Raw genomic sequence first — 15,215 nt, 5'->3', positions numbered from 1 at the left:
CCTGTCAGCACTGTTTATTTTATTGTAAAAACTTTTGCTAATTTCACAGGTATAAAAAGCTATCATTATTTTAATATTTATGTTTTTCTTATTAAGGTGAAAATTGTCAGTTTTCAATCAGAAAGTACTCTGAGAGCTCTTTATATTTTTAGGGCATTAGCCATTTGCCAGTTACAATGTGTATGGATTCGCCTAGGCTTAAACTGGATTTGGAGAAACGGAGGCATTTAGGTCATTTGGAATCGTCACCATCATCTGCCTGCAGAAAATGCCGTTTAGGGGAAATTGTGGAAGGCATTCCAGAAGGCAAGCCTACGTCTGATTAAGTTGTGGCCACGTTACCGGGAGAATTGAATTCGTTTCAGCTAAAAGATATCTGAGCATCTATTATGTGCCTAGCACTTTACTATCTGTTACCCTTTGATGAATACAGCTAATTGTAATGCAGAATTTAGCAGAAATGCAAAAGCCATGCTTGCAATTTCAATAAGACATACTTGAGAAAAGTTCCTCAATTCTTAATGGAAAAGTGTTGGCGGAAGATGGCTCAGAGATAGAGCACGTGCTAAGCAGAAGTGGTGGGAAAGTCCCCCAAGTGGGTGGCACAGCGTGGACAGTGAGCGTGCTTCATAAGGTCACAGAGCGGCACGATGTCCAGTACAACTATGATGTCCTAGGAATGTGGCGTGATTTGGGGTAATAAGGCAACGACGGGAGGCAGAGGTCTGTTTTAGTTGGTTTGGGCGGCTGTGACAAATTACTGAAGACAGGGTGTCTTAAACAACAGTGTATTTCCCACAGTTGCAGAGGCTGGGAAGTCCAAGGTCAAAGTGTCTGGGTAGGACCCACTTCCTGGTTTGCAGTTAGCCATCATCTCATTGTATCCCCACAAGCCAGAGAGCAGAGGTAGAAAAGAAACTCTGCCATGTCTGTTCTTATGAGAGTGCTAATCCCATTGGGGAAGGGGCTCCACCCTCATGACCTAATTACCTCCCAGAGGCCCCACCTCCAAATGCCATCACAGTGGGGATTAGGATTTTAACATGAATTTTGGAGGAACACGAATGTTCGGTTCTTAGCAAGGTAACACAGTGAAAATCGTTGCGTGCCATATGAAGATAAAGAACATCTTAGAAGATGTCCCGCATTCTGGAATGGATTCTGAGATTCAGAAAATTATGAGGATGTGTAACACGATGTGACCTGCCAAGTACACTTAATTTTTTGCAGAATGTCACCAAGAGTTCTTGGTGACAAACACACGTTCCATTTGCAGAGCCATTGAGATGGAAGAACCCAAGTGTTCAGGCTTCTCAGAAGGTCTGCAAGTGCTGTGAGGTTCCTTTCAACACTCTTGCTTTCAGGGCTCTACGCCTTCCCCTACTCCCCCAGCATGTGCATTATTTCTAACCATGTGTCATCATTTGCTTCAGTTGACTTCAAGACAGGAATATTTTTTCCAAGCTGCCCCCATCATGCTTCCACATCTTCAAGCAGATGGTCAGGCTAAAAGTGTGAGGACAGCTAAGATGGTCCAGAGAGGCCAGCTAGAGGAAATGGATGTGGCTAAATGCAAAATTTTAGAGGCTAGGCTGTGTGCTTCCAGGGAGAGATTGTGGCTTCTGCGGATTGACAAAGTGGGATATATAAGTTAGTTAAGCCATTTTACCACCTGTGACTTGTGGCAAGTTACTTGGACCTTCTGAGCTACCTTCTCCGTATCTGTGAAATGGGGCCATAACACCGACCTCATCAGAGATGCTGATTCAGTGAAATTACATGCGTACCGTTCCTGACACACAGCAGACATCCTATAAATGCATTTCCCACGTCCTCTTCCCTTCTTCACAAAAAGGGAGTTTATCATCTAAAGTCCTTCAGCCTTCCTCTGGATCTGGAACAGCCAGCACTAACTCAGCGCGAGGGAAGAACGCCAGAGCATGCTGAATCCCATCGCCGTGCCAACAACACGCCATCGTAGATTCAGAAAATTCCTTCTGAGTTTAAGCATTTCTAAATACCTTTCCCGAACTGAGAAGGCAGAGCGAAGCAAGTGTAAGAAGACTCTTCTCCTCTGTGTGTAAAGGCATCTTTTCCGTCTTCTGTGGATTTTCACGACCCGTAACTGGACTTGTGTACCCAGCTGGCAGCTGTACCAGCCAGACCCCGAAGTAACTGTAGTTTAGCCCCAATCGTTTTTTTTCACTCAGAGCAGCCTACAAATTCTATTTCAAGCACACACACGTACAGAATGCAGATGTGGGAATGAAAACCAGGCCCTTTCGGGGAATGAGGCCATGATATTTGACTGTAGTGAGGCCACTAGTGGCCCATGTACAGGGGCCCCACCCAGGCATAGTTGGGGCTCAGACCTCAAGAGTGGTTTTGGCCTTTGGATATGACATTAGCAATCACGTGGACAGTCACCACATCTCCCGTTCGGGGCAAAGACGTTGCACAGTCTATGATCAGACAGGCTTGAAAGGCTTTTTCTGTACACTGAAAAACGTGTAACAGCATGGAAATTCTAGAAAACTAACTCTCTGAAGAAGCTAAGTATCACGCAAAAGGTCTACTCCGATCAAGGAAATGGCCACTTCAGAACGTGCTTCTCGTGTGTATCCAGACCAGGAACGAGATTCCTAGGCTGTTCGCATCATGCAGAAAAAGCTCTTATAGCCCAGATGGATCCCAAAATGAACATTCCTTTTGGATGACTAATAAATCATTCATTCATTCATCCAACAAGTATTTATTGAGAACCTACTATATCATTGGTAGTATCACAGGTACTAAGGATGCCCTGGTGAACATCAACAAGAAACATTTTTAAAGAAATCCCTGGCCGAATTCCCTGGCGGTCCAGCGGTTGTGACTGCTCTTCCGCTGCCAAGGAGGCGGATTCAGTCCCTGGCGGGGAACTAAGATTCCACCAGCCGTGAGGTGCAGCCAATAAATAAATAAATAAATACATAATAAAAAATTAAAAGGAGACAAGAGGAATTGGATATATTTTTTTAAATCCCTGGCCTCATGAAGCTTCCATTTTGGCAGGAGAGACTGACAATAAACAGTAGTAATAATGAAAATATGAGTTACAGTGTCTAGTGAAAAACACTCAGGAAGAAAATGAAGCAGGGATGGGGTATGAAATATGAGACAGAGTGGGTGCTGAAATTTTGGAGAAGGTGGTGAGGGGAGGCCTCTCTGGGAAGCTGACTTTAATGAAAGACTTGATGGATGGTTTGGATAAATATAGACTTAGATCAAAAATATTTCCTCCCGGGTTTTCGAGGCTGTGTCTCCATTGTCTTTGGTTTCTGGGCTGCTGTTAAGAAAGCGAATGCCCTTCTGACTTCTCCTTCTTCCCTTGTGACTGTCTCCACACCCGCTGGGAACTTGTAGGAACCTCTGTGTTTCCCCTGCCATCTGGAACGTCTCAGTGACAAGCCTGAGTGTGTTGAGCGTTTCATGAACACTTTCAGTCTCCAAGCTCATGTCCTTCAGTTTGGGGAGAAAAAAAAAATCTTATAATACTTTTGGAAAACTGCTCTGTTTTTCCTGACCTCCTTACCCAAATCCCCATTATTAGGAATTGAGAGGCTCTGAAGTCATTCTCTATTGTTCTTACGGGTTCTCACCTTTTCCCCTCTCTTAGTTGTTTTGCTGCCCTTTTCGAGATTTCGTCAACTTTTTCTTCTCCACTGAATCTGTCATTTCTGTTCTCATGGTCCCCAGAGCTCGCTCTTGCCCTCCAAATTTCCCCTTTTCTTGGACTGTCTCATCTCTTCTGAGTTTCTGTTTTCTGTTTATTTCTCACATGAAAGAGGATTTATGAAATGTCTATTAACCCTTGCTAGTCTGTTCATGCATAAGCGAGGCACGGTTGTACTCACTGGAAGCTTTTATATATGGCCCAGGGTGCTTCACGATAGAGTGACCGGACAGAATCGAAACCTTACCCTCAAAAATCTGTTGGTCTGTTCTTGGAGGACAGTCAGCTTTCCTCCAGTTTCCTGACCAAGACGTCAGCCCTTTGCCAGAATTTTGTCAGAGGGCACCTCATGCACCTTCCCCTGTGCCTCGTGACCCAGAATCCAGTCCGTGGGTTCAACGTCTTCAGTGGTTCTGCTGTGGCTTTGGGGAATCGCCTGGCTGAATGGGGTAGACAGGGGGACGGAGGAAGCGTGTTGCACCATTACAAAGATTCAGCCAGCCCTCATGCTTTCCACTCACTCTGCTTTCTTAGCTTCAGAAGGATCTGGTGCCTCTTTTCCTGAACTTCCCTAGCCCTGCAGTTATGCAGAGTTCTGTGCTTGAAGACCTAGGTGTCAGCTTTCTCTCGTCTGCTGCTGTCTCCTCTCTCCTCCCCTTAATTCTTTGATTTACGCTTTTTTAATTCTTCATTGTCATCTGAATGGAATTTCAGAAGGAGATAGACATAAATGGGTTACGTGAACTGCCATATTTTAGCACAAGTCACATTCTGTTCTGTTTTGAGTCTCTCCTGCCAAAAATTACTCTATTGGTCCTGGTAGAGTGCCTCAGGAGATCCTCACAAGAAGTAGGAATCAAAACGAAATGTCAGGATCTTCCGTCCCGACGCAGTTATCTATCTCTGAACAGCAAGTGACCCTAAACATAGTGACCTAAAGCAACCACAGTTGTTGATTTGCTCATGACTCTGCCATTTGGGCAGTGTGTGGAGGGGGCATCTCATTTCTGTTCCACGGGACATCGGCTGGGACAGCTCTCCTGGGACTGAGGGTTCCCCTCTCAAGATGGTGCACCCACATGACTGGCCAGTGGTCCTGGCTGGAGAATGGGTGCTCAGCGAGGGCCGTCAGTCAGGGCTTCCGTTCTTCTTCATGTGGCCTCAGTTGGGCTCCGTGGATGCTTGGTTCCGTGAGGGAGCGTCCAAGACCACACTCACCAAGAAGGCAAGCTCTCTTGTGCAAACTCGTATTGAGCTTCCGTTTTGCATCACACTTGCTAGTGTCCCATTGGCCAAAGCAGGTCACACGGCCAAGCCCAGACCCCACGCAGGAAGGGACACTCCACAGGGCCATGATGGCTGGGAGGCATGGAAGTTTAAAATGCTATGATCCTGTGCTTGTATTGTTCTTTGTGTAACTGATTTGTTCCATTTTCTTTCTGACACATTGGGGCACCAGGCTCTTGTAGATATTTTCATTTGATATAAACATTCAATATGTATTAGAGCCACAGAAATGCATTTCCACTTAAAACATTTCTGAATGGACATAAAGACATAACCTATGTTGTTTACCTGTGGCTATAATGATTGTGTTCCTGGTCAGTGAAAGACGTGGGAAAAAATTCACCCTGTGGGGTCAAATTCCTAAATATACCTTTCAAGGGAATTGAGTATTGTTGTCTTTTGCCTTAGGTTACCAAAGGTTAGCTTCTTGTCCTTTTGGTTTTAAAATAGTTGAAAATGAGCCTCTTTAACACCTGCCCGGACTCCAAAGAATAAAAGTGGGTATTTACATCATAACCAGAGAGTGCATTTCTTGGAAATTCCAAACACATGTCTCTTGTGACATGCTTTGTAAGCGTGTCCGGAACATTCCTGCCTGTGGTAGGGCAGAAGTGGCTTAGCTTGTGCTGTGTTCCGTGTGAGTCTTGGTCTGTGACTGATAACTGTGTCCATCTTGTGTGCAGGGGTTCTTTATCTCCAGTACGGAGATGAAACCAAGCAGCTCAGGATGCCGAATGAAATTACAAGTGCAGACACAATCCGTGCTCTCTTCGTAAGTGCCTTTCCACAGCAGCTCACCATGAAAATGCTGGAGTCGCCCAGTGTCGCCATTTACATCAAAGATGAAAGCAGAAATGTCTATTATGAGTTAAGTGATGTCAGGTAAGCTGTTACGTCATTTGTTCGTGTGCGTGTGTCCACCATCTAGCGTTGACGGTTGGTACCGACTCCCTATCTCTTTGTGTTCCAGTGAAGAAAGCACACCTGTTGTCCTGATGGGCAGGTTTATTTTATAACCAGGTGTGAAACCACTATCTGGTTTTCTAGAACTTATTGACAAGGTTTGGTTTACAAAGGTGAGGACAGACTTCTCCCACACAGATCTTTGTATGTTACTTCTGAAAGGAATGGAAGAAATGAGCCAGTCTGCTGTTTATGTAAGAGTTAGGGGAACTAAGGCCCAGAAAGATCATATGAGTTGAAGGTTATACTTACAGGTGGAACTTAACCAACTCCTTCTCAAGGGTTCTTGTCATCACAGACAGAGCCTGTAGACATTTTAGGTAATGATCTCACTGGCCTATTCTTTATACGAACAAGTAAGAATAGAAGCAGTGGACTCTATGCTATTGTCCACAAGAAAGGAGGCTAAGAAGCATTCTCCTTTTCCATTTGTTTCTTAAATAGTTGGCCTTTACTAAAGGATCCCACTTTCTCAGTGAGCTTTCTCCTGGGCTTCTAGTAAAATGTACTCTAAAACGAGGCTAAATGGAGTCATGCTGTGGCAGGTGGCATGGAAAGAGAAACATCTTTATCAACCGGAGTGGTGTTGTGCATAGAATAGAAGGGACCATCTGAGCTCTTCCAGCCAAACAAGCCTGAGAAACAGGACTTAAATCAACGCAAGTAAGCAGTCGCTAGTATAGCCGCTGAACATTCTAGAGCGGAAGAAAATGATTGAGCGACTCATCCAGCCCTTTCATTTGATGGGACCAGAACCTCAGATGCATAAATGTTAAGACTTACTCAAGATCATGTAGCCGATTAATTTCTAAACCCAGACCCAAACCTGACTGTCCATATTCCTGGCCAAGAATTTTTTATTCCCTCAGAATGTTCTCCCCTCAACTCATCTGGGCCCCAAGTTGGACTTGTGGATCCCTTCCCTGTGGGGATAGCAGACTTTCCTGTTTCTTCATCATGGAATTAATAGGAACTACTTTTTTTATACATGCCTTTAGTGCATAATAAATGTAAACTGATAAATATCTAACAGTGATCTGAAATGACATATTTAGGCATGTACCAAGGCATATGAGTAATTTAGAGCTTTCAAGGTTCGACACATGCCCTCAGGTATAGGTGCTATATCTGTTACCCCACCTTCCTGCTTTTTAAAAACATGTTTCAATATTCATGGGTTTCAGAAAATTCACGTTTGTTTTTTGAAATAAATTATTAAACAAGCTGTCACAAAAAAAACCCTGAATTTACAAAGCATAAACTTAAACATGAGGTAATCACACGATATTTAGAGAGTATGTTCACAGTAATATAATCCCATGTAGTGGTTTAACATGGACAACCCATCTTCTTGAATGTCTGCGTTTTGCAGTTAGAGAACTTGAGGGATATGGTAATAATAAATGCACATGAAACTACACAAAGCCACTTTTGATTGTGGAGCTCAAGGCTGATGAGATTATTGTAAGCAGTTGGACCCCACTGTCTTGCAGCCCGTGCAAGAATTTCTGTATTGCAATGAGTCACGATTTTCTAGAGGCTTTCCCAAGCCTCAGAGTATGACTACTAAGACTTTCTGCACACATTCTTTGGCAATGTTGTGACGTAGTCACAAAAGGAGAAATGGGAGGGACGACAAAGAGGAAAAGGTACCCAAAACTTCCAAACTGAGATGATCTTTCTTGATGCAAATTCAGTTGATAAGATATTGGATTGGCCAAAAAGTTCATTCTGGTTTTTCCATAAGATTTTATGGAAAACCTGAATGAACCTTTTGGCCAACCCAATAAATGAAAGCAGAGCTTGAGAGAAGTGATCACTTTAAACAATAATAATTTTCAGTTAGTTTGTTTCTATTTGCGGACGTGATGGTCTCCTTGATTCTTAGGCTGCGGTACTGATAGCCTGATTTTTTAAAAATCTCATTTAAAATGTTTAAGTGGAAAGTCCTTGGTTTATAAATTTGTCTATAATTTTACTTTTCAGTGTTTTGATTTACATATAAAAAGTGGATCTAAAAATATTTAAGTGGATAAAATGTGTTTATGTGGTGATGATTATAATATTTATGTGAGATGATCACATGTATGTCCTTTCCAAAGAATTATTATTCTTTGCTTTTATGCATAAAATGCCCCAAGTATATTTTATTTTATTTTATTTCACCATCAGCATTAAATAGAACCTCGCTCCTTGCAAGGAAAAAAAAAAAAAAATGTAGCGTGTAGATTTTACCTGAAGACACTGGCTTTAGTCTTCTAAACCCAGAGACAAATTTCATTTCACATCCAATATTTTTGAAGTGACGGTATATTTGTTAAACATTTGGTTCTTTCATCATGGTGTTGGGTTCTCCATCTTTTCCTTAGGGAAATGCTACAGAGAGTTTAGGCTGAAATTCTGTGTTGTAAATGTTGCCATGGTAAACGCAAGCTGGGCCTTTGCTGTTGGTTCATCTTGGATGAACATGTTTCTAAATTAATAAATCAACCTCCTGTGTTTTAAATACATTCAGACCCACACTGAGTTTTTTTCATGGCTCAAGTAAGGTTTTTCAGTTTCTTTACATCGTCCCTTGGGACTTTGCCCCCTCCTCCTCCTCCTCCTCCCAGCCACAGGGTGAGTTCCTGTAGTGAATCCCCACATCCTTTTCTTCCGCAACCTCTTTACCTCCTAGTAACTTAGTCCCTTCTAATAACAAGGACCGCACGCCTCCCCCTTAAGCAGACTTCTAATGAGCTGCTTGAAATTTGGAGCAATCGTGCAAGCTAGTCATTGCTTTAAAGCAACCACTGACGGGTATTTGATGGAAGGAAGCAAGCCTCGTCCAAGGATGCTCCACTTCGTTGAAAACAGAAACACAACCCAATAATCCCAATGATTGCGATCAGCCCACAAAACATGTGGCTGCAGCTGGAGGAAAGGAACGTGTCTTCCTGCACAGGGTTCCCTGAGCTCACCACGCTGGCACTGGCAGGAATCACAGTGTAGATGGGGCTAAACGTTCCTGGGGGTGTCCCTTCTGCTGATGAAAGCCGCAGGTAGAGGGCGAAGGACTTCGTAGACATTCCTAAGCTCTTAAATAATTTTGAGGTAGGCTCTTAGCGAATTGTGGTTCTGTCCTTTGCAGCAGTACGAGTGACTCCAGGGTTCTAAGTGTTTTCAGAGGGAGAGACAGACCAGTGGAAGAATTTATCCGCTGCTTTTCCCGTAATTCAACTTGTATGTAGAACAGTAGTTTTAAAAATCCACTATGGAGAGAAGAATCTAGTAAAATTTTTAAATGCCTTCAAAAAAAAAAAATCCACTATGGAAGAAAGAAAAGGCATCGTAAAGATACTAGTTTTGATCTTTGTGGTACATTTTTTTTTTCTGGACTGCAAATACATTTTCTATCCCTTGCTTGAGGTGTTTGAAGGGGAAAAAAGCATTTTTCCTTTGCATGTATTCGTGAGATAAGCAGAAAACCAGGTGTCTGGGCAAAGTAAACAATTAAATATTTAAATATTAACCAAATCCCTTTGAATGTATTGTAAATATGGGAGCTTTATTGTTTCTTAAAGTGTTAGCTTTCATTACCCCGAATCTTGAAAGAAGGTTTATGCTACCCGATGTTTACGGGTGGAGAACTACGGGGAAAGCATAATACTTTGCTGAGGGACCAAAATAAAAAGGAAAGGAGAGAAAAGCCGAAGTCATTTTTCTCCTTTGCCTTATTTATTTTTGCCTATTTTTATGGTAAAAGAACGTTTTGCCTGGTTGATTGCACACAACGGCTAGATTGTCTGTGGACGTCTTTTACCTGATTCTTACGGGCAGACGGAGGAAATGGCCAAAATAAGGCTCCTTTCATCTGCCACAGTTATTGATGTTTTCGATTCCAGGAACATTCAGGACAGATCCCTTCTCAAAGTGTACAACAAGGATCCTGCCCATGCATTCAACCACACACCGAAAACTGTGAACGGAGACGTGAGGGTAAGTGTCCCTGTTCTACTTTTACTTGAATTCTGTGGGTTGAACCATCCCTCCTTCTGGCGTTGGGTCCCTGTGTAATCACACCCAAACACCAGATTTGGGGGGTTCTTACTGCTCTTCTTGTCTGATAACTCATTATCTGTTCATTGGTAGAGAAATCAGATTTCCTGATCATTTGGAGTAAAGGGATTGAAACAGGGCTTCACACATCCTAATTCACCTCTAAGCATGGAGTTTAGTTATATCCTTACTCCAGGGGGGTCCTGAAAATCTGTACATGAAAGGGTTCTTGGTCTATAATATATTAACTTACTCAGAGGATCTCTTGCTGTTTTTTCTCCAGTTAAAAACAAGGCTAAGGTACCAACAAGAGCAAAGCCCGTGCACAACTGCATGTAGAATCTATTGATATCCTTATATCTGCTATTCCAAGTCCTAGCAGCCTAATTAAATTATTCACCTCCTAATTCAGGACTGTTTGCTGTTATAACAGCAAATAGTGTTAAATATTATCCAGTGTCACCTGAATTGTGTTGAGGGCAAAGTACAAAAATCCGCAGCTTTGTGAGCTAAAATTCTCTAGATTTTGATCATTGTAGAAGATTATCCAAACATTCAAAGCACACGGGGATATTCTGAAGAATAAAGAACAGGGAAACTGAAAAGGCAGATTGTAAAATCACACTAATGCAAGTCCATTAGAAAGGGATTGAGTTTCTAACAGTAGCGCTACGTTCCTCTGCAGTAAAAATGAGAAGAAAAAAAGACTAACTTCTCCAGATGCACCTTCCCCCTACCCCAACCCATCGCCCCACACAAATTTAGAAGGTGCCTCGCCATTTTATATCATCCTTTCTGAGGATTAGCACTGGATGCTGAAAAGAGTTTTACTAGAAGAAAAGTAAATGAGGAGGTCCTATTGCCAAAGAAACCCAGGCACTGTCTGTCCTAGAGTTGCAGTAGTGTTCTTCAAGGTCTGTGCTTCCTGACAGTGGGTATTCGTTTTTGTACTGCTGCTGTAACAAATTATCACGTATTTGGTGGCTTACAATGACACAGATTTACTACCTTACAGTTCTAGAGGTCAGAAGTCCAACATAACTCCGGTGGACTCAAATCAAGAGGTCACTGGCATTCCTTTCCAGAAGCTTGGAGACAATATGTTTCCTTTTTTTCTCTAGCTTCTAGAAGCCACCCCCATTCTTCATCTTGTAGCCCTTTTCCTCCATCTCTAAACCCAGCCAAATAGCATCTTTCTGACCCTGCTTCCCTCATCACACCTCCAGCCCTCCCTCTTCCTCTGTTAAGGACACTCGTCATAACACTGGGCCCAAGACTCCAGAATAATCTCCCTGTGTTAGGGTCAGCTGATTGGCCACCTTCGTCCCCTTTTCCGTGTAGTCACAGGTTCTGGGGACTAGGACAAAGACATCGTTGTTCTGCCTACCACACAGGGTCTGTGAGTTTAGGACCAAGAGGCCAGGAGGTAAGATAGAAAGTGCTGGGAGAATTTCCCTGTCATTCTGGACTGGAAGATGAGTGATGACATTGTGGGATCAGAGCCTACACACTTCTGGAGGAAGAGGCCTCTTACATTCTCCACGGCTGCTTTTTTATGTCAGAAATAATCTGTGATTTGAAGTGGAGGCTGTGCTGCTACTTCAGGAAAGCTAGGAGTTGGAAGTTTGCTTTTAGGCATTACACTTTCAGTGTAAACCAGCTCCACGTGAAGACTGATGGAATCACGCTATTCACAAAGCCTGCGCCGGATTTTATGGTACACTTTGCTTTTCATGACCCCATTCTTCTCTTTCTCAGTGACATTCTTAAGAGTCCTTGCCCCCTTGGAGATCCTTACTTTTTGAGGCATCTAGCCTTCAAAGTTTCATGAGTTTCAGAGTTCTGTTTTTGCTACATGCAGTCCGCACAGGGGCCTCAGAATCGCCTCTGAAAATCTTGTTTATGGCTGGAGAGGACACCTGTTTCTAACTCTTGAGCAGATGTGGTATCTCCATAAGGAGCAGCAGTGAGCATGGAGAAAATCAAGTATTAACCATCTGGACAGAGTCTATGAGGATTCAGTACTTTGGCTCTGGGTTTCAGTAGAGTTGTTCAGTTTGTACTTTTAAATGAGACCCTTGTGGGTCACTTTCCGAGTGGCCCACGGCCTGCTTTAGACAGCAGTGTTCTCTGGAGGAAAGTCAGACTGTTCGCCCTAGGGGAGGGGAAACGAATGTTCACCACCCAACCCACAGAAAAACTTTCAGGTTTCAGTGAAGACAACTTAGAAATGAGAAATAGAACGCAGTTTTAAAACCAACTCAGTGTGATCGTGCCTGCAGTTTGCAACTTGGCCCCTATTGATGGATTCCAGAAGCTAAAAGACCTGGAATCCCTTCTGCCTCACCTTTTGGCTCTGGGGGTTGGAATTCTGTCTCCTTCTTGATGAAGGTGGCTGCCTTGCTATTAAAGGAAAGGAAGCTTTGTTGAGTCCTGCCAGGAACGCAGCTGCATAAGCCCACTGCTCATGGTAACAGAAATAGAGAACAGAGCAAGGATCAACTGCTATAGACTAAACCAAGCTGCATGGTGGGTGGAGAGCTCCGTCTTCTCGTGTGTTTGCAGTGCGCACGTGGCCGGGAAGGAACTTGATGATAACTGCTCACCTGAGGCAGTTGTGCAGCCCTGCGCCTCATGTCACTGGTCTTCATCCACCAGCCTCCAGAGGCAGCCTGGGCCAGACCTCCCAGCTGCCCACTCGTTACCAATGCACATGCGTGTCTCGGAAAACATGGGTGGGACCAGGCAGAGGTACGACAGCGGCAATGCCAGCACTTTGTGGTGGCCTCGGGGACTTTCCTTAGACAATGAATTTAATATCTTGCCTGTGAGAGAAGAGAAAACGTGAGACTCCGGATCCAAAACGGTCAGTTATCCAGAGCAGTGATGGTAGTGGTGTTAGTCATGAAGCATGGAAAGCTAAAGTATTAACGCCGAGGTTTTGGGCCTTAGGGCGTGCGTGGAATAGATGTTTGGCGGGGAAAACACGTGTCGAGTTTTTCATTGAGCATCTAGCTGAGCATTTTTTAAACTGATTTATTTCTTTAATTGAAGTATAGTTGATATACAACATTGTGTTAGTTTCAGGTGTACAGCAAAGGGATTCAGTTATTTTTTTCAGATTATATTCTATTTTAGGCTATTACAAGATACTGAATATAGTTCCCTGTGCTATGCAGTAAATCCTTATTGCTTATCTATCTTATGTATAGTAGTTTGTGTCTATTAATCCCATACTCCTAATTTGTCCCTCCCTTCTTCCCTCCCTCTCCCGTTTGGTAAACATGTGTTTGTTTTCTTTGTCTGTGAGTCTGTTTCTGTTTTGTATATAGATTCATTTGTAGTATTTTTAGATTCCACATATAAGTGATATCATATAGTATTTGTCTTTCTCTGTCTGACTTCACTAAGTATAATATTCTCCAGGTCAATCCATGTTGGTGCAAATGACAATATTTCATTCTTTTTATGGAAGAGTAATATTTCATTGTGTGTGTATGTATATATATATATGTATGTATATACACACATACATACACACACACACCTCATCTTCTTAAGCCAGTCATCGGTTAATGGGCACTGGGTTGTTTCCATGTCTTGGCTATTGTAAATAGTGCTGCTGTGAACAATGGGGTGCGTGTATCTTTTCAGTTTGGAGTTTTCGTTCCTTCCTGAGCTGAGCATTTTTGAAGCTAGTCTGTCCAATGAAACTTGTGGTTCTCTGCTGGGACCGAGCATCCCCTGATTCTTTACATGTGGGTGCAAATCACCCAGATCTCAATGAATCGCCTGGCTTTTGTTTCATCACATTAGATAGTAGCTTTGATAACTAAGTTCCCAAGGGGCTGAGCTCACCACATGGAACGGGCCCTTTTGCCAAAATTACATGTGTACTCATGAGTTTGTAATTCACACATGTACAACTCAGAAGATGAGCTATTCCATTCTGTGGCTCTCAGAGGGTACCAGGGACTTCCAGTTCACCAAACCTAGTGGCTCTTCCACAGTTTTCAGGCTTTTCCACCTTCTTGTGTGCTTTGAGATTACTTCCCAAGGTTCTTTGCTCCAGTCCGTCAGTTCTCTCCTTCCTGTATGTCTTTAATTTTTACTTGCATGTAAGACAGCTTCCACATTTTCATAGAGAATGCATTCCCCAGAATTGCCCTGCATCTTAAATTACTTCCTAATGGCCAACTCACTTACTGCCCCCCAGACCTCTTCTATCTGACCTCTGCATTTCACTATGACAGGTGGTCTCCTTAGAAACCTTGGTTCCCATTACACTGCCATCTCTAAATCCCTTGCCTACATGCAAGCACACCCCAGCCTCCTTCATTTACTAACTCTTCTTCTTCCTCTTTCCTTCTACCTGGTCTTCAGTGCCTTCAGGCAGGCTTCACCTGTGTGTGTGTGTGTGTGTGTGTGTGTGTGTGTGTGTGTGTGTGTGAGTTTTAATTTGCTTTTTTTCTTTCATCTGCACCTTTTCATTTGTCATTTTTGTCTTACTACTGATTTAACCATTAGGTCAATGTGGGTGACCCTTAAAACTCTGTCCCTAACTCTGCCATTTCTCTAGAGTTCAAGACCAATGTTCAACTTTCAAGTGGTTGTCTCCACATGAATATTCTTCCAGTGTTTCCAGTGTTTCCAGTGTATCCTGTAGAAGAAAAAAAAATCCTAATTTTTTTTTAGCCGCAAGCCTTTTCCTCCTTGTTTTTCTGTCTTTGTGAATGAGTGCGTGACTGCTCATGGTGTGTATGTATGCACATGTGCCTGTGTGTTTTGAAGGGTGAGAGAGAAGAGATTTAAGAAGTCGAGTTATCAGTGAGTCTTCAACGGCCTAACTCCTGTTTCTCACCCCGTCCCACCAGTCCCCAGAGCCCGTCCATTTCACTCTGCAAGGACTCTTACACACCATCCTGCCACCCTGGCCTGCACCATTACTCTCACGATAGCTAACTTTTTTGTGCATTGATGAAGCACGTTGACAGGTAATTTCATGTAAATCCTCAAGGCGCCATTTTGAGGCAGGTATTGGTACAAGCCCTTGTATTTATAGCTCAGAAAACAGTTGCTTAGGTCTGTTGAAGACACCTGCCCAAGGCCACACAGCAAGAGAGTGCAGAGCTGAGATCTGAATCCAGGCAGCTTGGCTGCAGATCCCAGGCTCTTAGCAGCACCGCTCTGACGCTGTAGTTCTGGCGTTCTT

General features: G+C 43.2%; 1 protein-coding gene across 12 annotated transcripts in view; it reads left to right on the top strand.

Annotated features, from left to right (window-relative positions):
* Window positions 1-15,215, top strand: part of KIAA1217 (KIAA1217 ortholog) — a 493,308-nt gene that overhangs the window by 369,447 nt on the left and 108,646 nt on the right. For all 12 annotated transcript variants that reach the window (XM_032621038.1, XM_032621044.1, XM_032621045.1 and 9 more), the window contains 2 exons: window positions 5,686-5,884; window positions 9,850-9,943. In XM_032621038.1, coding sequence (XP_032476929.1) covers window positions 5,686-5,884; window positions 9,850-9,943 — 293 coding nt within the window. The remainder of the gene's footprint in view (window positions 1-5,685; window positions 5,885-9,849; window positions 9,944-15,215) is intronic.

The sequence above is a fragment of the Phocoena sinus genome, chromosome 2 (genome assembly GCF_008692025.1).
Source record: "Phocoena sinus isolate mPhoSin1 chromosome 2, mPhoSin1.pri, whole genome shotgun sequence".
In the NCBI taxonomy this organism is placed as follows: domain Eukaryota; kingdom Metazoa; phylum Chordata; class Mammalia; order Artiodactyla; family Phocoenidae; genus Phocoena; species Phocoena sinus.
This window is presented reverse-complemented; position numbering and strand designations above follow the sequence as displayed.